Here is a 23030-nt window from a genome sequence, read left to right as displayed (position 1 = left end):
CATACTTAAAGCTTAAAAAAAAAAAAAGGAGAGAAGATGAAGTCCCCATAAAAAGCATTTACCAGGATCCTTGAGGTCCCTTCCAACCTGGTATTCTATACTCAATATATTCAATACTCAAAATTGCTATCAAGATGCATTTACACCCTTTGCAGCATTAAAGCCGCCCCTCCTCGTCATATACATTTCTCCTATAACAATTAATCACTTCATTCACTCTTGACCTCTGTAAGCACTGCAGTACACAGCCTCTGAGGGAAAGTTCTGCAGGACAGCACTCCAAACAACCTAAACCTGAAGAAGTACAGCTGGTACACAGGGAGCTCCACCTTGGCAGCCCTTCTATGAGCAGAAAAACTGAAATGAAAGAGCAAAGAGGCAAGAGCCATGAGCTAGAAAGGACACCTTAGAGGAGATCACATGCCAGGGATGCAATTATCCCAAATGAAAGAGTCTCACCATTGCTTGAGTTTTGAAATGACCTCTCGCTCTCAGGTCTCCTCTGCTTCTCTTCATTCTCAGGGGTCTTGCAGGTTGCAGTGGAGCCAGACTGGCGTTTTCTTACACAGTCTTCACCTGCCATTGTTCCTGGCTAGACCAGAAAAGGACAGCAGATAATTAACAGCAAAAGAAACTAATTTACTCTTTACATTGTTCAAATGTACATAGCCTTCTTTACACTGAAGTTAGACTTTCTTCCTGCCATTATGAATTCAGAGCAAGAGTAGGGTAAGCTAACCACATGCTTGTAAATAGTTACTCACTGTGGATCACACTTCCTCTCCCTTACTACAAGCAGTAAAGGAACAAAGTAACCAAGGAAGTTCCACCCACCCCCACCTCCAGTATCTCCCCACTGCTCCTTAAGCCTTTGTGAAATCTTTAAAAGGCCAAAAAAGCCCTTGCAAAGGCTTTCCAACAGTCAGTTGGACAGCAAAATTTGTCTTCCAAGAGACCTGGCAGGTTTGCTTCGCAGAATCACCCGCATTATTTTGCCTGAGCCAAACCCTTTCCTGTGAAGTTTTCAGTGCTTACTGAAAAAGCAGCTTCCTCAATAGATCCTTGTACTCTGCCTGGCCAGGCAACAGTTGCATTGCAAACCACGGAAGAACAGGAAGAGAGAATCAGGTTTGAGCCACGCCAGATTCAGTGACAAAGGTCACTGCTGAGGACATAGCTGCTAGCAGGGAACACCTGAAGCACCACAGCTAGGCTGAAAGCAGAAAATTTTCAATAAAAAGAGGGAAAGGGTATTCTAATATGGTCACAAGGTGACATTCCAGCATGCTTTCCAGAAAATTCAGCTCAAGAAGCTCTCAGAGATGTAGCTACAACTAGGAACAATGTTAAGAACTGGACCTCCGGGAAACCACACAGGCATGCATGTAGCCACACTTTCAAACTAACGCTTCTCCTTTTTGATATATTTTTTTTTTCACCTTGGCACAAACGCTTAAATAGACGTGTTTTGTTGCTAGCGAACAGAAAACATGCACCAGCACAAATGAGCTGTTAGACAAAGGCAAGGAAAATTCATATATTTGTAAAAAAGCGAGGAAGGCAGAACCTAGTTATTTCAGAATGGATTTCCTCAGAATACTGAGGCTGGCACTTCTGCAAAAGGGAAATAAAATTTATGATCAGATGTTTTCAGGACTCAGCACCCTGTGTTTGTCCCTCTAGTAGAACAGTCTCCCATTCTCCTTTCGGCCATCACAGCATACAGGGGAAAAAGCCCTTTCTGCAACACCAAACAACAAATCATTAATTCAATCACCATTTCTTACAGCACTGCCTCCCTTAGCTCCATCTCAAGAGATCACAGCCGGGTCTACAAGCTATAAAACAAAGACCATAAAAATAAACTTCCCAGCTGGCTTTATACAACTTCTGATAGCTCACACTATCATCATTTACATAATACAAAAAGCATTTACATGAAGAACAGAAAGAACCAGGTTAGACTACGGTAAATATTCCTACAGTGACTATGCTCACTGGCACAGAGAGGTAGCTAGCAGGACATATCCACTTCTACCAGCTCTCTACAACTACTGCTGCAACCCTCCCGAGTGCCCCTCTCACCTTTAAGGACAAATCGGTCATCATCATGAAGACATTACTCTTTCCACCTCCCAGCCTTCCCACAAGGTTCCCAGTACAGACACAGCCACATGATGGGAGCATGAGAGGAACAAAGGATCGTTTTGTCCACCTGGGGCTTACAACCAGGTGGAGATCCTGGACAGGCACACATTTCCATCTTTCTGCTCTTACACAAGAGGACATGTCCAAAACCCTATCGAAGGCAAAGAACGGATCACTCTGATCACACAATAGGGTCTACAGAGCAATGGAGGGAAAAAATCAAGCTGCCGTATGAATTCGTGCACTAACTAGTTACTCCCTGGGCCACTAGCAAGTCTCTCCACTGCCTTCTGGTGCAAGTTTAGCTGTTCTTGTGAGCCACATCTGTCCTTCAAGGGGCAGGTTTTCCACATCTAACAGAGGACCACAAGTTAATTCTTTTCCCAGTATACCTTTCACCTTCTTAAAGAGATAAAGAAGGCACTGCTTCCTTTCAGTGCAGAGCAGTTACAGTATCTGACTGAAAGGCTAACAGAAAGGAGTTATTAGAGTTGCAGGATGGAGGAAGGAAAGATCAGGTGTGGGAGAAAAAAAGTTAAAGCCAATAACTTAGAAGAGTTATTCAATTCAGATAGGCTAAGTGATCACAACCAAGCCTTTTTCACACAAAGCAAGACATGCTGGGGCAAATCTATAAAACCAACCATTTGCCTAGTCTAGTTTCCGTATAGATGAGAGGTATAACATTACAGTACCAAAGCAACTAGCAGCACATTGGTGCATAAAGAGGGCATCAGACCTTCCGTCTAACCTCTGCTAGATGCAGATCAATCACAACACAGTTTGCCAGTATAACTCCAAACGGCTCACCGTCCCTTTCACAGAAGGAAATCGCTCCTCACAACTAGTAAACAGTCACTCCATTCACGCCACTCTGTGCACCTGCAAGACATCTGGAATCACAAATGCGTCCCATTACCAGATTTCCCAGCAGAAACGCCTTGATTTGTGGTACAGTACTGTGAAAGGTCTCGGAAACCTTGAGTTTCACCATCTTTCCTTTCAAAACATCGGTAATTGTAAGCATGCCCTAGGAGAAAAGCAACACCCTACAGGAAGTACATCTTTGCATTTCAAAAAGCTTGGTAGCACAATGAGGGCGCATCGACTACCTCCAGTACCACTTATGCTAAACCTTATCGCAAACACCTTTCAGACCTCCAAGGATTTCCTTCGGCCCTTGGGCATAAGACTAACTAGCAGCCCCAGTGTGCTACATGCTCGCTATCAGCGGAGGTCCTCACGAAGTGGGCAGTTACCAGAACAAAGTTAAGGTCATTCCACAGCTCACCCGCAACGCGCAAAACACTCAGCGGGAAAAAAAAAAAAAAAAAAGACAGGACCGAAACCTGCAGGTAACAATGGAAACTGCTTAAAGCGCTGCCGAGGCTCCGAGCACCCCCCAGACCGTGAGGCCAGCTCCCTTCTCCACCAACTCCCTGGAAGCGAGCGGGGCAGCGTTACGCGGCGGTGCCAGCGCTGTCAGCAGCGAAGACCCGCCCCCCCAGCCCCAGTCCCAGCCCGGGGGCGCCCGGAGGCCTGCGGAGCGCTGTCCCCCGCCCCCGAGCCGCACGGCCCTGCGACGGGGCTCCGGGCACAGCTGTCCCCGCGCACCCTCAGCAGCGCCGCGCCGGGGACGGACGCCGGTACCGCTATAGGCGGAACGGGCCTAAAGCCGGCGGCGGGACGGAGCCGACCCGCTCCGGCGGAGCCGGCCGGGTCGGGGGCCGAGGGAAGGGCCGCCCTCACCCCGCGGGAGCGTCACCTCAGGGCAACTGAGCTGCTCTCCTCCTCCTCGCGCGCGCGCCGGCTCCCCAGAGCCGCTTCCCGCCTCCGCCGCGCACCAGGGCCTCCTCCCGGGGCTCGCGCACGTCACCGCGCAGAGGGAGGGGGGAGCAGCGACGCCGCCGCCCATTGGCCGGGAGGCGTTCCGCGGGGGCGGGGGCGGCGGGGGAGGCGGCACGTGAGGCGCACGTGGGGCGCGCGCCCTCCCCTTCGCCCCCCCTTTCCCCCCTCCCTTCCCAGTTTCCCGCCTTTCCCCTGCGTCCCCCCGCCTTCCCTGTTAGGCGTCGTGGCGGGAAGGGGTCGCTGGCCGCAGCCTTACCGTGGTCCTCTTAAGTCCTTTAAGTACAGCGGAGGGAGAGGTGCAAGGTGCTGGGTGGGCTCGGTCAGCACCCACCGGCCGGCCTGCCCATCTCCCCCTCCCGGCACAAGAAAAACTTATTTCAAGGAGCTGGGAGGACACAGAAGTCAAGGCTGGGAGGCCTGGGGGACCTGGTGGCTTTATCTGTCCTTGGCCTTGGGAAGGAATGCTGGGTTGCTCAACAAGCGCTGTGCCTGGGCTTCGGTACAAACATACATCCTCCCCAGTGAGGTTCTTCCAAATGGTTTTATGGGAGTGAGGACAAATATTTTTAAAGGGAAGTAAAAATGGAGTGCCTGGTGACTCGAGAAGCACCCCTCCCTCTCAAGAAGTGGGGGTTTTGTGGCAAGGGGGTGTCCACCCTCACACGTTTTGCCCTGGGGAGCATGAGCTGCAGCTCACCAGGAAGGGGGGGGTGCTGAGAAGGGGGCCTGGCTGGAGTGGTTTCGTTCCAGTCCCAGCCTGTACTCCAGAGGGTCAAAAACTGGGTGAAAGGCTGGGGTTTGCACCCTTGCTTTCTCTCTTTCTGCAGATAGATGCAGGCTCGTGACAGACGGTGAGTCACAGGAACACGTCACCAGCAAACAAACTCTAGTAACCTCTCAGTAGCTGTATTTCACCGTGTAAATGGGAAAGTTTTTCCAAAGTCAGGAGAACTAAGCCACTAATTTCCTACCGGCAAGTACATGTCTTTCCTTCTCATGACTTCAGGTCTGTTCTATGCACAATACATACTCAGGCGCACCTTGAAAGGTTGTACCAAACCAAGGTACGAAGCTACCATGAGGTATTAAAACATTTCTATCACATTTCACCTTATCAGACGTGCTAATAAAGCAAATTTGTTTTCACTAACACACGCCTGAGACACAGTCTTTTAAATGTGTAAGTCTGCTGGAACTATTCAGAAGTTGTTTTAAATAATCTGTGGGGACTTGGAGCAGAGCCACTGAGTGGAAAATTCTGAAACAGATTTAGTTTGCAATGTGTGTTCACACTATTACCCCATCACCCATCCTTCATGCTGCTTAATAGGAAAACTTTTGTAAAAATTAAAAGAAAAAAATAAAAAAACCTGTCATTGCTGAAATGCAAATAGCTGCATAGGAATAGCTGCACCAGGAATTTTTACATAACTTTGCCCCTATTCTTAAGAAGTTTATTTTAACACAATGCTGCTTAGAGATACTCTCAAGTCAGGCTATACACAATCACTGGTGACCTCAGGCTGAAAATGCTGTGCTAGCTATTTACACTGAAGTGTCGTCTGGTGCCGGTGCCAGCGCCAGCTGGGTGAGCAAGTGGAAAAGCGAAAAATAAAAAAAACCCAAACCCCAAACAACAACAACAATAATCCCTTCCAAAAGTTTCCTGAAGGTTAATAAATTGTTGATGAAACTGTTTCAACAGATTAGTAAAATCCTAACTCTGGTGGTAGGAAATGAGATACCTTTAACAGAAAGACAGGTGCATGTAACCTTCAGAGCTAGTCAGTTTGCTTTTCTTATTTTGCCCTACAGAGGCGGTGGTTAGGTGCCACCAGATTTTTTAGCACCTCTTGAGAAATCTCCCAGGCCAAATCAGCACAGTGTCATGGGCACCTAGCTCCCTCCCTGGTCTCTCCCTCTCCCCCTAGCAGACCTGTTTCCCAGCCTACCTTCCCCTCCGTTTAGAGGCTGTTTACCTGCAGCTGACCCAGGGTGAAAGGCAATGTGACCACTCGTGTTACCTTTCCTCCCATCCTTTACAGAAGAAATTGGAAGAAGGCATTTCCACCTCTGCTTCCTGCCACTCGCACCCATCGTCTGCTGTCTTCACCAGTCCAAACTGCTGCAGTCTTTCATCAGCTACATCGACTCTGCTTCTCACCACGGTGCTTACAATCTTGATTTTCTGGAGTGTTTCACATTAACCCTATGGATTGCATCGCTGGGTGATTGCCTAACCACAACTGGTCCTGAGCACTCCTGGCTGAATTGCTGCATGGTCGTTGCCATTTGTTGACAACAGAACCTGTGGCCCTGACACCCCAACCTTTTGATTAAGCTTCACTTGCTGTCACCTACCCACTTCCAGGCAGCAACTTGATTTCTGCAGCACCGCTTTTTTTCCCCCCTTTCTTTTTCTCTATCCCGCCCCAGGCAGTCTGCATAACAATTTACAGATCTCTCCTGCACATTATGTACCATCACTTTGATGGCTGCAGACATGCGTGACACAGTCGTGGCTGTCTGAGCCTGCCTTATGCCTATCAGCTCAGGGGGAGCGTAAAGAAAACCCTTTGCTGTTAGGGCACACGTGCTGCCCAGGGAGGAAGATACACATCCTAACGATGGGTGGTGGGGTCTGTGCAGACCAGGTGAGGCACTGGGGAGGCAGCAGCATGGCCTGTACTGGCCAGTGTCATGGAGAGGTGGGGACGGCAGGGGAGGCCAGGCAGAGGGTTGGGGCTCTCGCAACCCCTCTATAAAATCTGTGCCTGGTCCTGTTCCTTCCCATCACTTTTGGCACTGCTGCAAAATAGATGTGATTAACGCTGCCTACTTTTCATTCTGTGTAACTTTATTTTCTATTTTAAGATTTTTGGTGTCAGTCAGCACAGGGAATAAGTAGCTGTGGCTGTTTCTAATGCCTGCATTTATTGACCAGGATGATTAATTCCTTTAAAACGTCTATCTGGACTTTAAAGTCAGTCCCCCAAGAGCCTCAATACTTTCACATATTTCAGTAAAGTGTAGTATGTCCTATGATAAGCTGTTTAAATGTACGGTTTATAATTTCCCATTATACCTGCACAATAGCAATATCCTAACGTATAAATGAAAGAGCTCCCTCAAGTGGTTAAAATATATTGATACATGTTTCACTTAAATTTTTCCTTTACAAAAAACAGCCATCAAAATGACAGTCATGTGAGATCTGTAACTTAAAGCTGGTTATAAATGTAGCAATGAATGAGCTTCCATTTTTGCATAACCAGAAAAAATGGTGTGGATGTAAGACTTGAGGCCAAAACTCAAGCAAGTGAAAAGAAACTGTAGAGGACTTCAGCCTGATCTGATAATGCATGACTGAACTGTGGCAAAAAACCTGAAAACTAGCTCCACCAGATATCACATTGTTAAGGATGCCTGAAGTGTTTATAAATCATAAAGACTGCTTTTTTAAAAACTCTGGTTCAAGTTTTCATCGTTCCTGCTATCATGATGTCAAGATTTTGCATGTCATTACCCTTGCTCCTCTTTACTTTGTGTGAGGCGTAGAGTTTTCAAAATATTTTGTGAAAGAGATGCAGATCAGCAAACTTCAGAGGAAAGACAGAAGCAGCAGGAATTAAACTCAGGCTTCAGCAAGCAATTCCTCACACACTTGCTTTCCAGGCAATGAGGTTGCTAGTTTTGCTGGCAGAGGAAACAGTTGGAAAGAAACAAACCACATCTCTCTCGGCAGAGGGCAGTGGTATTCTTACTCAAACATCCCATCACGTTTTGCTACTGAACTGAAATCATCCTTTAAAAACAAAAAAAGGTGAAGCCCTACTGCCAGCCACCAGGTTGCTGGCTTCCTCTCCAAGCTCAGAAATTCAAGTGTTGAGCTTCTTGCCACGACAAGCCGGAGGTGCAACAGCTGACTTAATTGCTGTGATTCCATTGCTGAAAAGTGAAACTTGCATTATTTTTTGAGGAGCAGATAACTTTTCCTTTCCCTACCATGTTGAAGTAATAGAATTAATCTTGCCAGCTGGGCTGGTGTAATAGTTGGGTCTTTGTTTAAATTGAGGAGGTTATTTATTCAGTATATTTAAAAAGGAGAAGATCCTTCTAATCTGGCTAAACATCAGATCATGGAAAGGTATTGAATCTGTATAGGTATAACTACTGTCTAACCCTGCTAAACTGAACTGTGTTTTCTGAAACTATTCTTTACCCTCTGCGACATACCAGCTTTCTCTTTCTGTTAGGCTCAAAAAGAATTTCACCTGGGTCCCAACCACATTATATATTATCATCATTCTCCTTGTGTCACCAGCTCAAACCAGTCCCAGATTTATTTTGCATCATATTCTGCTGCTTATTAAAATTGCATGAAAATATTGAACTGCCTCAATGAGAGGGTCTCTGCAGTTGTTTCAGCAGAAACACATGACATTAAATATGCAGTCAGCTCTGGAGGAGTGACTTCAGGGAGATTAGTTCCAGAACAAACAGGTTTAGATTACTAGTATTGACTCTCCTGCTTATAAGGGCTTTCTAAATATTTTTGTGGAAATGCAGCACTGAACTTGGCCAGCGACTCCTTCCCGTTCCCACGGTAGCAACTGTACAGGTTCCTTGTGACTCCACAGATTGCCAGCTGTGTTACACAGCTGGGACCCTTCCTTGTGAAGGTAAGACACAGCAGGTGGAAGAACAGACATTTTACACATAGGTTAATGACTGCTTATTACTCTGTAGTAGTAATCTCTTCCTCTCCATATTTCATAAAAATGTGCATCCTTTCTCTTTTTCCTAAGTAAACACAAAATAGTTTGCTGTTGCTCTCTCCACTGCTGCTAAGGTGCTTAGGTGGAAAAAACAATGTAAGCCAGCATTTTCTACCATTTCGTTGTCTCCCATTTATTTCTTACAGTATAAAAGCCCTGACTGCTGATGGACATGGAAGGGAATTAGTGCTTGTGGAATGACTGGTCCAGGATGATTCCCAGGACAGTTGTTTGCTGGTAATCATACAGTCCTACCGATTCTGTACTTTGCAAAGTGCAGGCTACGGGCCCTAATATCTTTCTATGTGCAGTAACCAATCTTTTCACTTTTCTAATGTGGGAGATTTCCATGGCTTTCTCCACTCCCCAGTTGTAGAAACAGCATGTTCTTATGGCAGAGCTTTCATACACGAGCTGTTAATATATATATATATATATAGTAATCTTTTAGAATGTCTTCAAGAAAAACATTATGAGGCTGTGGGAAAGGTATTGGCCTTGAAAGGTGTGGGAAAAAAAACATTGAGGTGCTATGGTGAGAACAGATCAGCCTCTCTGAAGGAGAATGAGATCCTTAAGGTCATCAAGGAGAGGTCTTACGGAGAAACGTGACATAGGCAGCCAGTGTGCTTGCACGACACATGGGGAACACATGTGCACACAGGAGCATCGAAATGGCAGCTAGAATCATAATGCCAAAAGTGGTTGGTCTTTGTAATGAAAGACCCCAAAAAAATACGAGGACATGGGGAAAAATAATCCCCATCAAAATCAGGACACATTTCTCAGAAGTGAACAAATACCTTCATAAAGCCATGGAAGATTGACTCTCCATTGTAAACTAAGAAAGAATACATGTTTTCAGCTTTCAGTGTCAGGCATCTCCTCTTTTTCACCTTGCCTTAATCTCTGCAGAGATAGATGACATCTACTGAAAGTAGTCCCAAGCAGGTGACATTTCTAAATCTTCCCAGCAGCTATTTTGTTGTTTCCATGGCAATGATGCAGCACGTCCTGCTGCTTTCCCTTCTGTGAGAGCCTTTCCCAAGCTTGATATGGACTGACAACACCATGCGTTTGTAGCTCCCCTGCCAAAAACTTCCCTCTTCTCTGCTCAAGGCCATTCCCATCTGTTCCTTTCTGCTTCTCCCTGATTTTGGAAACACCTGGCTAGAGAGGGAATCCATCCATGTGTTCTTCTCTTCTCTGCCGCAGTGATTCAGGACCACTGCTGGTTATACAAGTTGAGAGACTGGAGAGGGCAGTGGCTTCCAACCTTCCTGCCTTGGAAAGAAGTTTTGGGTGATGGTAAGGGAGAACACTGTAGGGGCCAGGAGCATAAACAAAGCAGAAAGAAAGAAAATCCAGATTTCTGTCTAGTCTCCCAAAAGAATCGGTCTGAAACTTGGCACCTCTGGCCATAGCAACAAGTAGAGCAGTAAAGAATGTACAGCCTTGGTACAATGCAGTGCTTATTGCAGGAGATGACAAGCGTGAAGGAACACTTCCAAAACCCTGAACTGAGATAGATCTATGTCACAGCTGAGTCTCTGGCAGCTCTCAAGAGCATTTCACTGAAAGTGAAAAAAATAAAAGTCAGAGTTACAAAGCTGAAAGAGGAGCTTTTGCTATCAGCTGAGGCCTAGCAAAACCGGGAGTTTATAATGGAACTATGCTGGGAGGTGAAGCAATCTGCAGGCTTTGCTGCAGTTGATCTGCATTGGGCTGAGTTGATGTGGTTACAAAAACATCTTTGTGCTCAGCACTATTCCGTTGTTGGCCTAGTGCCTTGAGGCTTACATGCTTTGGAAATATGGATGAGGAGATGAAAACTTGAGCTTGTTTAAAGGATTTAAATCTGAAGATGGCAGGCCCAGGAGAGGGATTCTGAGTTCAGGCATGCAGGTCATGCAAGAGAGGTCTTGTCTTCACTAGCAAGTTAACATGAAATATAGTAAAAGTGTTCCTGTTAGTTCAACTCTTGCCCACACAAAAAAATTCCCTCATTGCATAAAGTGGCTGAAGAAACATGAATTGACAAACCAACCAGGGAACGGGGTAAACCTTGAGTGCATTCACTTCATCATTTATCACTGACACTTCTCTACAGTGGGGACCCGCATTAGTACCATCAAAACAACCAGCAGTGCTCGCTCCCAACAGTTTTTCCACTTGTGCTTTCCTTACCCACTGCTCGCTCCCTTGCTTCCTATTCATGAGCTTATTCACCCAGCTGCAAAAGGCTTCCAGTGCCCACAACAACAATCGTCCATCTTCAGCATGGAAGTATTTGTTTTATTATTTTAAATTGTGTCTAACAAGGCCTCATTTTACTGTTGCCTGCTGATCAGACACCAAGTTACGGGAGAATCACTGGCATGTTGCTACTGTAGTCTGTGATTTTAGGAGGAAGGATCCAGGCTGAAAGCTTTCTGGTGACATTCCAAGTAAGCTGTCATGAGGAGAGAATCCAACGCGCAAGACCTCAGTGCTGAGGGAAAATCAGAGGGTTTCATCTACTTGGAGGAAAAGTGTAGAACTATAAATGCTAACTCAGTAACTCCCCAGGAATGAGCATGTGCCGTGCTGAGACTGAATGCATCATTCGTGAATCCCTGAGGCCGGATGTCTATTTCAGACTGCACAGTATAACAGCTCCAGGGGACGTGCAAACAGAGGATGCTGATAATTTCAGTTTCTGCTTCCCTGTGAGGCAAAAAACAGAAGTGCTCTGAAGCTCTTTCCCAGGAATGCAGAAGTAATGTTTTCCAGGGCCATCGAAAGCAAAGGAAGATAGGTGTGTTCTCTGCAAACTGGGAGAAAGGGAAACAGAATAATCGGCTGCCATGGCTGCCAAAGGAGTCTCTTAGCTGATCATGCAAGCTTTGTGGACTGAAGCTATAGAACTGGTCCCTTGCAGAAGAGATGTTGGGGAGGGATGTGAAGTTGGCTCAGGTAGACGGAAATCTCAGAAGCACGTACAATCCATAGTGGATTCATGCCATATCAGTGTCTCCCCTAGCAGCACAGATTATTCATGTGCCTAGTATGTCTGCCCTTTATCACAAGCAACCCTTGGGAAAAACTTCCAAGACAGATGACTCAAGGTAATTTTGTAGTGTGATTGCATCCTAAGAAAGAGTAGACAAAAAGGGAAAGGCAGACAGCCAGGCGGTCTCTACCACGCTGAGGTCAAATTCCCCTTTCTGTCACTCTCGGGTGTGAGAAAGTTGAGGACAACACAGAGAGGTAACAGACATACTCCCGTGTCTGCTGGCAGAGACGGACAAGGCACCAGGCAGACTTCAACATACGCTTGTGTGAGCACAACAATATAATCTCTGACTATCAGAAAGAAGATGCCCGGGTTTCACTCCTAAATATCTCAGCTTCTCTGCATAGTTCGGATTGCACAGTAAATGCCTCAGCTGTATGAAATGTGCTTTTGGCTCTGGGGAGGTATTATTTCAGGTTGGCTGCAGCTGGGAGTACGTAGCATGACTTCAGGCCTCATTAGAGGCACACTTGAAAAGTTTTCTGCACAAACATCAGGGGAAGAAAGGTTTTCTTAAGAATAACAGGCTTATGCAGTTGTCCTATGTGTGTGGGGAAGGGAGTGTCTCTTCGCAGGCCCCAGCTGTCTTTTACCTCCCTGTAACTTTTGAGCCTGTCGGACAATTTTATACAAATAGAGGGTCCAGAAATATTCAGTTCCTATGAGTTTTGTGAAAAATTCAGCCTAGTTAGAGGACGGAGTCTTAATTAATGCTCTGAATGGAGGAAACCTGCAGATGAACTCAACTTTTATTAGAATAAGAATTTAGGTTGAATCCAGGGATCACTGGAGCCCAGCTAGTCCAGTCTCCTGCTCAAAGCACAGCCAGCTTCAAAGTTAGATGAAGCTGCTCAGTGCCTCATTTTGAAAACCTCCGAGGTGTCAGTGAATCCACTTTGGGCGTCAGCATCACAAAACAAATGTATCAAGTACAACTCCTTTGGCTCTGCTGATCAGAGAATAAATTTTCCTCTCTTTTAAAGAAGGCTTAGAAGCAGCAGCTGATGGTAAAGCCTGCAGTAACGATCCCCACACCAGGTAGTCCATAGGACTCTGCTTATGTTAAATACATTTAACCAGCAGCTAGTACTTTGTTTTGGCATTCTGTGTTAGTTAATTATTACAAGTACAAAGGTCAGACTCAGAGACACAAGGCTTTTTATATCTCATTGTTCCATTTACCAGAAGCTGCAAGGGAAGAGCGCTGCTCTGTATGAGTGGGAACTGCAGGCTACGTATCCAGCCTGACAACCTAATGAGAACAAGTCATTCATTAACAGAAGACTTGCTGCTAGGCAAACACACACAGCTGGTATGGGAGAAGAATTTGGATGTGAAATGAGACAGCATAGTTGTTTTTTTATAAGACGTTTCCTACTTCAGCAAGTTTACTGTCTAAATAAAGACCACACAAAACACATTAAGAGCCTGATCAGAGAAAGACTTGGGCTTATGTCTTCTCTGAAAGGTTTGGTAATGACAAGAGAGGCAGAATTTGCAAAGAGAATGGAAATATTTGCATGTTTAACAGAAAGAACAAGTTTTAAATTTAAGTGAGATTTGATTACAAATATATACGCTGCTCTCTTGGGTACCGGCCTATTCTGTGCACACACACATACATCTGCATACACAGAAACATCTTACAAAACCCTGATGCCTTCTCCTTCTTTAGTTGTGCGATTACATTTTTCTTTAGAGAAGTTTCATGCTACTGAGCATTTTTTTAAGAAATAACATTAAAGCTGGAAGCTGAAAAGCATGGCTATTTAATACTATCTAACTGCGTGAGGAAGGAACACAATGTCATTTGAAAGATAATCACTTACAATTCTTGCATAATTAAGTAAAGAAGCCTGCCAAGGAAGAATCTATCCAGACTTTCGAGAATGAAAAAATAACAATATTTTAGACCAAACTTTGACTTTTAAAAGTGATTTAATTATTTAGGAGCATTGCATAGAGCATGGCACCATTCATGGCCAGGGCACGTGGGCATTTACCAAAACGGTCCAGAGGAAGGATGGATCTCTGCCATCCTAAATTTATCACATAGAGCACCAGTCCTGCAAGAAGTTGTACCATCAGGCTTCCTTACAAGATCAAAGACTAAATTCAGAAGTTTGTACAACTCAAAACAATACTGGGAGTGCAATCACTGAGAGATTTATTATTGTAACAAGGACGATTTTGGAAGACACAGCTTTCAGTATAATTTAGAAAAGGGAAGTGAAGGCGCTGGGACCTCACTGGCTGGCAAAGTATTCTGAGCATGAGTGACAGTGTGAGGAGGGAAGAAGACAGAGGTGAAGGAGGTATAGGGGGAAACTAACACATGAAGCAAAGAGCATGGAGAGGAAGCACCACTATGTCCAAAGCCTTAATGGTCTTTTCCAACCTAAATGATTCTATGATTCTAATTCTAATTTATTTTAGCTGCACATCTTAGAAAAACAAGATAAGGATTTTTTTTTCTTCTGGCTAATGAAGGCTTTATTTTGTTTTGGACTATCATGGTGGTTATTCTAATCCAAATACAGTACAGTAGTCATCAAAGGAATCTAAGGTGGGATGAGGTTGGTCTCAGGGGCATTGATGGAGGTACTGCAGTATAGTATTGTGCTCTGAAGCATTTGCTATCCCTTAGCTAACTGTCAGCTCTCTGACTACAAACCTCTCAGGGACAGAAAACAGAAAACACAGGAAGAAAAGCTTCCATCTGCAAACTAGAGAACCCCCCTGCTGTCCAGTGAGCTAGTAAGATTTCAAATTAGGAACCAAAAAAATTAGGCTCCTAGACATGAATTAATGCAACCCTAGAACTCTGGTGGCAAAATGCTCATATTGACCCACCTGCAGATGAATGCCTAAAAGCCTGAATCACCACCAGTGCTGTCAAGGGACCTCATATTACCTCAGCAAATGTACTTTATCAGTGATCATACTGTTCAAGCTGAGTACTAATTTGTAATTCCCAGCAGATGCAGAGACTTGTCATCATTTTTGTTTGGTAGAGGCAATGTTTTCCATGGAAAAAGGCAAACAACCAACATTCTTAATGTTCTTACTAGCATACCCTTCTACGACCTCTTGTGCCTTAAACAGATGCTTGGAAAGGACAGTGCAGCCGTAGTACTTATAGAAATATATCAGATAGGAAAACAATTCCTGAAGAGTCCTATAATCTGCTTATTCCGTGTCTCCCTACCTCTGGCTTTACTCTGATGGAGGCTGTGAAAAGGTTATGGCTTATACCATGATGGGAATAGCTCTTGCAAAACCTCAGCACGGTTAATGTGTGTTGTTTAGAATTAATAGATATGTACGCAAGGGCTGGCCACATAGTTATGATCCGTGAGGGTGGTTAGTTACACAGTATACCTAACACAAAAACATGGGACCAAATAAAAGAATTGGGATGCCTAAGATGGTGTAGTGAGCTGGCTGTCTCCACACACACAGACACACTAATCTTTTTTTTAGAATACACACAAAATCATATAGGTTGGAAAAGTCCTTTAAGATCATTGAGTCCAACCATAAACCTAACACTGCCAGTTCACCACTAAACCACGTCCCTAAGTACTACATCTAAACATCTTTTAAATACCTCCAGGGATGATGATTCAATCACTTCCCTGGGCAGCCTGTTCTAATCCCTGACAACCCATTCAGTGAAGTAATATTTCCTAATACCCAATCTAAACCTCCCCTCGTGCAGCTTGAGGCCATTTCCTCTCGTCCTATCACTCATTACCTGGGAGAAGAGACCAACCCCCACCTCACTACAACCCCCTTTCAGGTAGCTGTAGAGAGCAATAAGGTCTCCCCTCAGCCTCCTTTTTCCAAACTAAACAACCCCAGCTCCCTCAGCTGCTCCTCATCAGACTTGTTCTCCAGACCCTTCACCAGCTTCGTTGCCCTTCTTTGCACACGCTCCAGCAACTCAGTGTCCTTCTTGTATTGAGGGGCGCAAAACAACACAGCATTTGAGGTGCGGCCTCACCAGTGCCAAGTACAGGGGTACGATCACTCCCCTGCTTCTGCTGGCCACACTATTCCTGATACAAGCCAGGATGCTGGTGGCCTTCTTGGCCACCTGGGCACACTGCTGGTTCATACTCAGCCAGGTGTCAACCTCCAGGTCCTTCTCTGCCAGGCAGCTTTCCAGCCACTCTTCCCCAAGCCTGTAGTGTTGCATGGGGCTGTTGTGACTGAAGTGCAAGACCTGACACTTGGCCTTGTTGAACCTCATACAACTGGCCATGGCCCATCGATCCGGCCTGTCCATGTCCCTCTGCAGAGCCTTCCTACCCTCAAGCAGATCAACACTCCCGCACAACCTGGTGTCATCTGCAAACTGACTGAGGGTTCACATGATCTCCTCATCCAGATCATTGATAAAGATATTAAACAGAACCAGACCCAAAACTAAGCCCTGGGGAACACCACTTGTGACCAGTCATCAAGTGGATTTAGCTCTGTTCACCACAACTCTTTGGGCCTGGCCATCCAGCCAGTGTTTTACCCAACGAAGAGTACACCTGTCCAAGCCATGAGCAGCCAGGAGAATGCTGTGGGAAACAGTTCCAAAGGCTTTACTAAAGTCTAGGTAGACAATATCCACAGCCTTTCCCTCATCCACTAAGTGGGTGACCTTGTCATAGAAGGAGATCAGGTTAGTTAAGCAGGACCTGCCTTTCCTAAACCCATGCTGACTGGGCCTGATCACCTGGTTGCCCTGTACATGCCGCATGATGGCACTCAAGGTGATCTGCTCCATAACCTTCCCCAGCACCGAGGTCAGACTGACAGGCCTGTAGATCCCTGATCCTCCTTCCAGCCCTTCTTGTAGAGGGGCGCCACATTTGCTAGCCTCCAGTCAACTGGGACCTCCCCAGTTAGCCAGGACTGCTGATAAACGACGGCATGCAGCTTCGTGAGCACTTCTACGAATTCCTTTAGTACTCTCGGGTGGATCCCATCCGACCCCACAGACTTGTGTGTGTCTAGGTGGTGTAGCAGGTCACTAACCATTTCCCCTTGGATTATGGGGGCTCCATTCTGCTCCCTGCCCTGTCTTCCAGGTGAGGGGGCTGGGTACCCAGAGAACAACTGGTCTTACTATTAAAGACTGAGGCAAAGAAGGCATTAAGCACCTCAGCCTTTTCCTCATCCTTTGTCACTATGTTTCCTCCCACATCTAATAAAGGCTGGATATTCTCCTTAGCTCTCCTTTTGCTGCTAATGTATTTATAGAAGTATTTTTTATTGTCTTTTACGGCAGTAGCCAGATTAAGCTCTAGCTGGACTTCGGCCCTTCTGATTTTCTCCCTGCATAACCTTGCTGCACCTTTGTAGTCCTCCTGACTTGCCTGCCCCTTCTTCCAAAGGTCATAAACTCTCCCTTTTTTTCTGAGTTTCAGCCAAAGCACTCTGTTCAGCCAGCCACTCATCTTCTGCGCTGGCTCGTCTTTTGGTACATGGGGACAGCCTGCTCTTGTGTCTTTAAGACTTCCTCCTTGAACAATGTCCAGCCTTCCTGGACTCCTTTGCCCTTCAGGACTGCCTCCCAGGGGACTCTGTCAATCAGTCTGTCAACAGGCCAAAGTCTGCCTTCTGGAAGTCCCAGGCGGCAGTTCTGCTAACCCCTCTCCTTACTTCTCCGAGAATCAAAAACTCTATCATTTCATGATTGCTATGCCCAAGATGGCCTCCAACCACCACATCACGGTATAGAGGACATCACCACAGTATAGAGGACTGTTTCCTGATACAAATGTTAGATGTGCCAACCAGGAATGAGGCACTGCTGGACTTGCTATTCACAAACCGAGAAAGCCTGCTTTGTAATATCTCAGTTAGTGATAGCCTTGGCTGCAGTGATCATAATAATGTGGAGTTTGGGATCCTGCTGAGTGTGCTGAAGGTCAGCTCTAAGACAAGGGTTCTGGATTTTAGAAGAGCAAACTTCAGCTCGCTCAGGGCTCAGTTGGGAGGGATTCCATGGGAAGCTTCCATGGAAGACAAAGGAGCTGGTGAGTGCTGGGAATTCTTCAAGAACTCTATCTTGGAAGCACAAAGCCGATTTATCCCCTACACAGGAAAGGGAAGTAAGCGGAGCAAGAGGCTCCCATGGCTCAACCATGACCTCCTGGGTCTACTCAAATCCAAAAGGGAAGCATACCAGAGACAGAGAAGTGGAGGATTATCCATTGAGAGCTACAAGGGCATTGACAGAGTGTGCAGAGATGCAGTTAGAAAAGCAAAAGTCCAACTTGAAACTGGCTGTAGACATGAAAAATAACAAGAAAGGTTTCTTCAGACATGTCAACCATAAGCAGAAACAGAAGGAAAACATAGGCCCACTGTTAAACAGAAAAGGAGAGTCAATCACCAATGATGCTGAAAAGGCAGAGGTCCTCAACACCTTCTTCGCCGCTGTGTTTACCAACACTGTTGGGTCCCAGGCTTTGGGAACAAAATTGCCAGTTGATCCAAACATAGACCCACCATCAGTGAAGGAAGAGTTAGTACATGAATTATTATGGGAGCTTGACCCCTACAAATCAATGGGCCCTGACACCATCCACCCAAGGGTGTTGAGAGAGCTGGCTGATGTCATTGCAAGGCCACTTTCCATAATCTTCAAGAAGTCATGGAGAACGGTGTATGTCCCAGAGGACTGGAGGAAGGCAAATGTTACCCCTATCTACAAGAAAGGCTCGAGGGACGATCTGGGTAAGTATAGGCCCAGCAGCCTTACTTCAGTCCCTGGGAAAGTTATGGAACGAATCCTCCTGGGAGCCATCACAAGTCAAATGAAGCACATGATAGGGAAAAGCCAACTTGGCTTCACTAAAGGCAGATTGTGCTTGACAAACCTGGTAGCCTTCTATGACAAAGTGACATGCCTGGTTGACAAGGGGTGGGCAGTGGACATTGTCTACCTGGACTTCTCCAAGGCCTTTGATACGGTCCCCCACAGCCTCCTCCTGGAGAAATTAATGCGTTATGGCCTAGACATGTGGTCTGCAGTGGGTGGGGAACTGGCTGACAGGCCACACCCAAAGGGTGATGATATCTATATAAGTTAATATCTTTGTAAGTGATCTGGATAACGGCATCAAGTGTAGCCTGATGAAGTTTGCTGATGACACCAAGTTGAGCAAGGAACTAGACACTCCAGAAGGGAGAGCTGCTCTGCAGGAAGATCTGGAAGATTGGGCCAGCAAGAACCTTATGAAGTTCAACAAGGAGAATTGTAAGGTCTTGCACCTGGGAAAACATAATCCGGGAGTGCAGCACAGGCTGGGATCCACCTGGCTGGAAAGCAGCTCTGTGGAAAGGGACCTGGGGGTCCTGGTGGACAGGAAGCTCAATATGAGTGAACAGTGTGCTGCTGCGGCCAAGAAGGCCAACAGGATGCTGGGTTGCATCAAAAAGGGCATCACCAGCAGAGATAAAGAAGTCATTATCCCACTCTACTCAGGGCTTGTCAGGCCACACCTGGAGTACTGTGTACAGTTCTGGTCCCCTCTATACAAAAAGGATGTGGACAGGCTGGAAGGGGTCCAGAGAAGGGCCACCAAGATGATCAGAGGACTGGGAAGCCTGGGAGGCCTGGGAAACCTGTGATTCTGTGACTCTGTGATTCTGTGATCACCCACAAGTCCTTCTCTGTTCGAGAACAACATGCCCAGCAGGGTGCCTTCCCTAGTTGTCTCCCTCATCAGCTGTGCCTGGAAGTTATCTTCCACACACTCCAGGCACCTCCTAGACTGTTTCCTCTCCGCTGTATTGTATTTCCAACATACATCAGGTAGATTGAAGTCCCCCCCAAAGACAAGGGCTAGCAATAGTGAGATTCTCCCAGCTGCTTGTAGAATAATTCATCTGCCTCTTCATCCTGGTCAGGTGACCTGTAACGGACTCCCACCATGATATCTGCCTTGTTGGCCTTCCCTGATTCTTACCCATAAACACTCAATCCTATTGTCCTATCATTAAGCTGTAGAAAATCCAAACACTCCCTAACATACAGAGCTACCCCCACCGCCTCTCCTGCCTTGCCTATCCCTCCTGAAGAGTTTATAACCATCCATTGCAGCACTCCAGTTGTGTGAGTCATCCCGCTGTGTTGCTGTGATGGCAACTATATCATAGTTTTCCTGATGTACAATGACTTCTAGCTCCTCCTGTTTATTGCCTGTGCTGCGTGCATTGGGGTAGAGGTACTTCCGCTGGGCTGTCGTCTGTGTCACCTTCTTAGAGGAACACCCCTTAATTCCTTTGTGGTGTTTCTACTACAACAATGTACATCTGGGCCCTTTCCTCCCTCTGCACAGAGCCCTTTGTTTGCTCACTCTCCTGGTAGGTGTCAATGGTTAGACTAGTAGCTGGCAGTGTCAGAAGAGTGGTTTGAGTGAGGATAATGCTGAAGCAGCATCAAAGAGATAAAAGGTTGGTCGCAGTGAGGAACCCCAATTTGTGTTTGGGGGAGGGTGTGGGTGTGGAGTCTTTATTTTAGCTATGGTGGAAGGAAGAACAGTTATTAACAGAGGAAATTTCATCTGTCAAGGGCTGCATGTGAACTCTTCTGTGCTGCTGGGAAAAATCTGCTAGAAAACCATACTTCCCCAGAAAGCTTTTATGTTCCTAGACTCTCATTGAAAAGGCATGTGAGTGCCCCAAGCTATCTTGCATGCGCTGTACGTAAATACTAATTTAAATCATAGTAATGATTCGAAATAACTTTTAAGACACCACTGAAACACTACCTATTGTGCCATGGAAGATCTGTGCAGACAGTACATTTTAAGAGCTGTCAGTCTGAGTGAAAGGGTGAGTGCTTGTACGTGTTGCACATTTTAATGTTTATTGCAGAGTAACTAACCTTGTGTCACAAAGCCTTTATCAGATTTTTAAATCTTTTTTTTTTTTTTAATGTCTTTCCCCAGAACCCGTCCATTAAGGCTCAGAGATGGTTGCCTGGTTTTCATGCAGGTGAAGTCCGGGGTGTTACAGGGATGCAGAGCAGTAATGCCACGGGCCATCTAGTGGACATTACAGATTGCCTTTGGAGACATCCCAAGTGAATTACAGCTGTCCCGAGCTCCACAACTTGTTCTGGTATTGCAATAGGAGTATAAAAATCCTGACATGTTATGCACACGTATCCGTTGCTCTTGAGAACTCAGGCATGTTTTTCTTAACAAATACCTTAACTAATACTATCTGTGTCCTAAATACCAGCCAAATGTTTAAGACAAATCTGTTTCTCTGTGTAGCTTTGATACACAGAAGGTATATGAGCTGGAAGAAGAGCAAAGGTTACTCCTAGAATTAATTTTCAAGCCACCAATAGAGTACTGCTAGTTAATTTTTCCTAAGTTACAAAGAGAAACTGCCCAGTTGACTCAACACTTACTTAGGCTCAGGAGTCTCCAATTTGTCCACAGGCTGCTTCTGGCACAGAACCCGTACTTCAGGCAGATGACAGTAGCACGCTCGTGACATGTAATGCTGAGCACGTAAGCCTGCTCAGCCAGCACTTATTTGATTGCATGATTTTTGGAGCACACTGTGGATGCAGAGCAATGCATTGTCAGTGCTTAGAGGAAACTTCAAGAAATGGATATACAGTGAATATTTAAAGTCAGTTCAGAAGTGATTCTAGAAATATCCATTTCTAGTCAGGCACATTACTGTAACCTCAATGCTGCCGTTGTTCCTTGGTCCTTTTTATCCCTGACTGCAACAGCTCATGAGATGGCAGATTGACTGGAGGCCCAAAATCGCCAGGAGGACAGTAACTGTTGCTATTGCCTCATCATTGCACGGTGCCAGACCTCTTTAAAAGAAATTACCTTCTGAGAAACAACCTCTTCCTGATACTACGTGAGGCTGATAACATCACAGCTGGTAATAATAGGTAGCATTGATACAGATTTTACCTCTTCAAAGCACTTTGTAACCTTTGTATGGTTAATAAACAGGACACTCTGTGGAGTAAATACTTATTAGTCCCTGTTTTAACAGTAAGGGACAGTGTGGCTCAGTGTCATTGGTGACTCATTAGCACAGAGTTATTTTCAGTTTGGGGAGTTTCTTCTTTAAATCTCCATTGCTCTTCTAGGAGGCACTCTAGAAGGGTGGTCACCAGCCAGGGCTCTGCATCCCCTGTTTATATGATACCATATAAACAACGTTGTTGCAAGGACCAAGTGGGGTACAGCCTGAGGGTAGGGCTTGTTTAGTACACTGTCCACAACCAAAAATGGCTGGGGCACTGGTTTTGAAGCTTTTTTAATAGGGTACAGAATGATCTTAAAATATTATTATATGACAGCAAACGGTAACCATGCTGCAGCCCTCTTCACCTTGCAACAGGCCTTTTTAGAAAGCCCCTGCCTGACTCCATCCCCAGTTAACATGCTTCTGTGTGTCAGACAAGTTCTGTGCAGTTGGACATTAACATAACCCACAACGAGCTGCTAGACGTGCGCAAGCTGCTGGTATGGAGAATGTGGGATTTCATGAGATCTGAGAAATAAGAACAGTGTTTAAACGCAATTCTCCCCCGTGCACTTATGAGTAAGTGTCTCTTGACATTGACATCTTCTTTTAAAATGGTAATGGCCTTCCTCTGGATAGCTCTTTAGGATCAGCAAGCAAAAGGCATTAGGAAAGAAGACGACTATTTCTGTTGATTTTTAAAGAGTAGTTTTATCCTGCATGGCAACTGCAAATGGCATGAGGGAGTTCTGTGTTTGTTGTCTCTCTACAGTCTCCAGAGAACATATATTTTGTTTACAAGGCAAACCATTTATAAATGCCAAACCCTACAAATTCTAGCTGGAATGAGACCAGGAAATATCCCCAGTGGAGGGTTTACCCATGTGGCCCAGTGCTGCCCAAGAGTGTCCATCCTGTAAAGACACCCTCTGCTCACAGACACATAACCGTGCCCGTACAAGGTCCCGGACTTGGTATTGTGTACCCTGTGCTACCCCAGATGTTCCCAGTGCTATTTTGAGAACTGTTTTGTTGTGTTATTAGCAAGTCTGTCTGTCATTCCTGATCTCCCCAATGTACTTAGTCCATTAATTTGATGACTTAAGGCATTTCTGGCTTCACATGCTCCTTACTCCTATTTACACCGGCCTGTGTCAGAGTACACACCAGCTCAGCTGGATGAG

The 23030-nt window shown here is 45.7% G+C and overlaps 1 protein-coding gene across 8 annotated transcripts in view; it reads right to left on the bottom strand.

Moving 5' to 3' along the window:
* SOAT1 (sterol O-acyltransferase 1) overlaps positions 1-6129 on the bottom strand; it is a 33027-nt gene extending 26898 nt beyond the window's left edge. The window contains exons 1-2 of one of the 8 annotated variants that reach the window (XM_064454480.1): positions 6021-6129; positions 460-592 (exon numbers count right to left, since the gene is read on the bottom strand). In XM_064454480.1, coding sequence (XP_064310550.1) covers positions 460-592; positions 6021-6032 — 145 coding nt within the window. In that variant the 5' untranslated portion in view covers positions 6033-6129. Of the gene's footprint in view, positions 1-459; positions 593-1035; positions 1216-1664; positions 2242-3491; positions 3588-3762; positions 3858-3897; positions 4024-6020 lie in introns of those variants that run through there. The other 7 variants (XM_064454479.1, XM_064454481.1, XM_064454483.1 and 4 more) reach the window with 7 other exon arrangements.
* Between the last annotated feature and the right edge of the window lie 16901 nt (positions 6130-23030).

This window comes from Phalacrocorax carbo, chromosome 6 (assembly GCF_963921805.1).
Source record: "Phalacrocorax carbo chromosome 6, bPhaCar2.1, whole genome shotgun sequence".
NCBI classification, from domain to species: Eukaryota; Metazoa; Chordata; class Aves; order Suliformes; family Phalacrocoracidae; genus Phalacrocorax; species Phalacrocorax carbo.
Note: the sequence above shows the minus strand (reverse complement) of the source record. Positions and strands in the feature narration are given on the sequence as shown.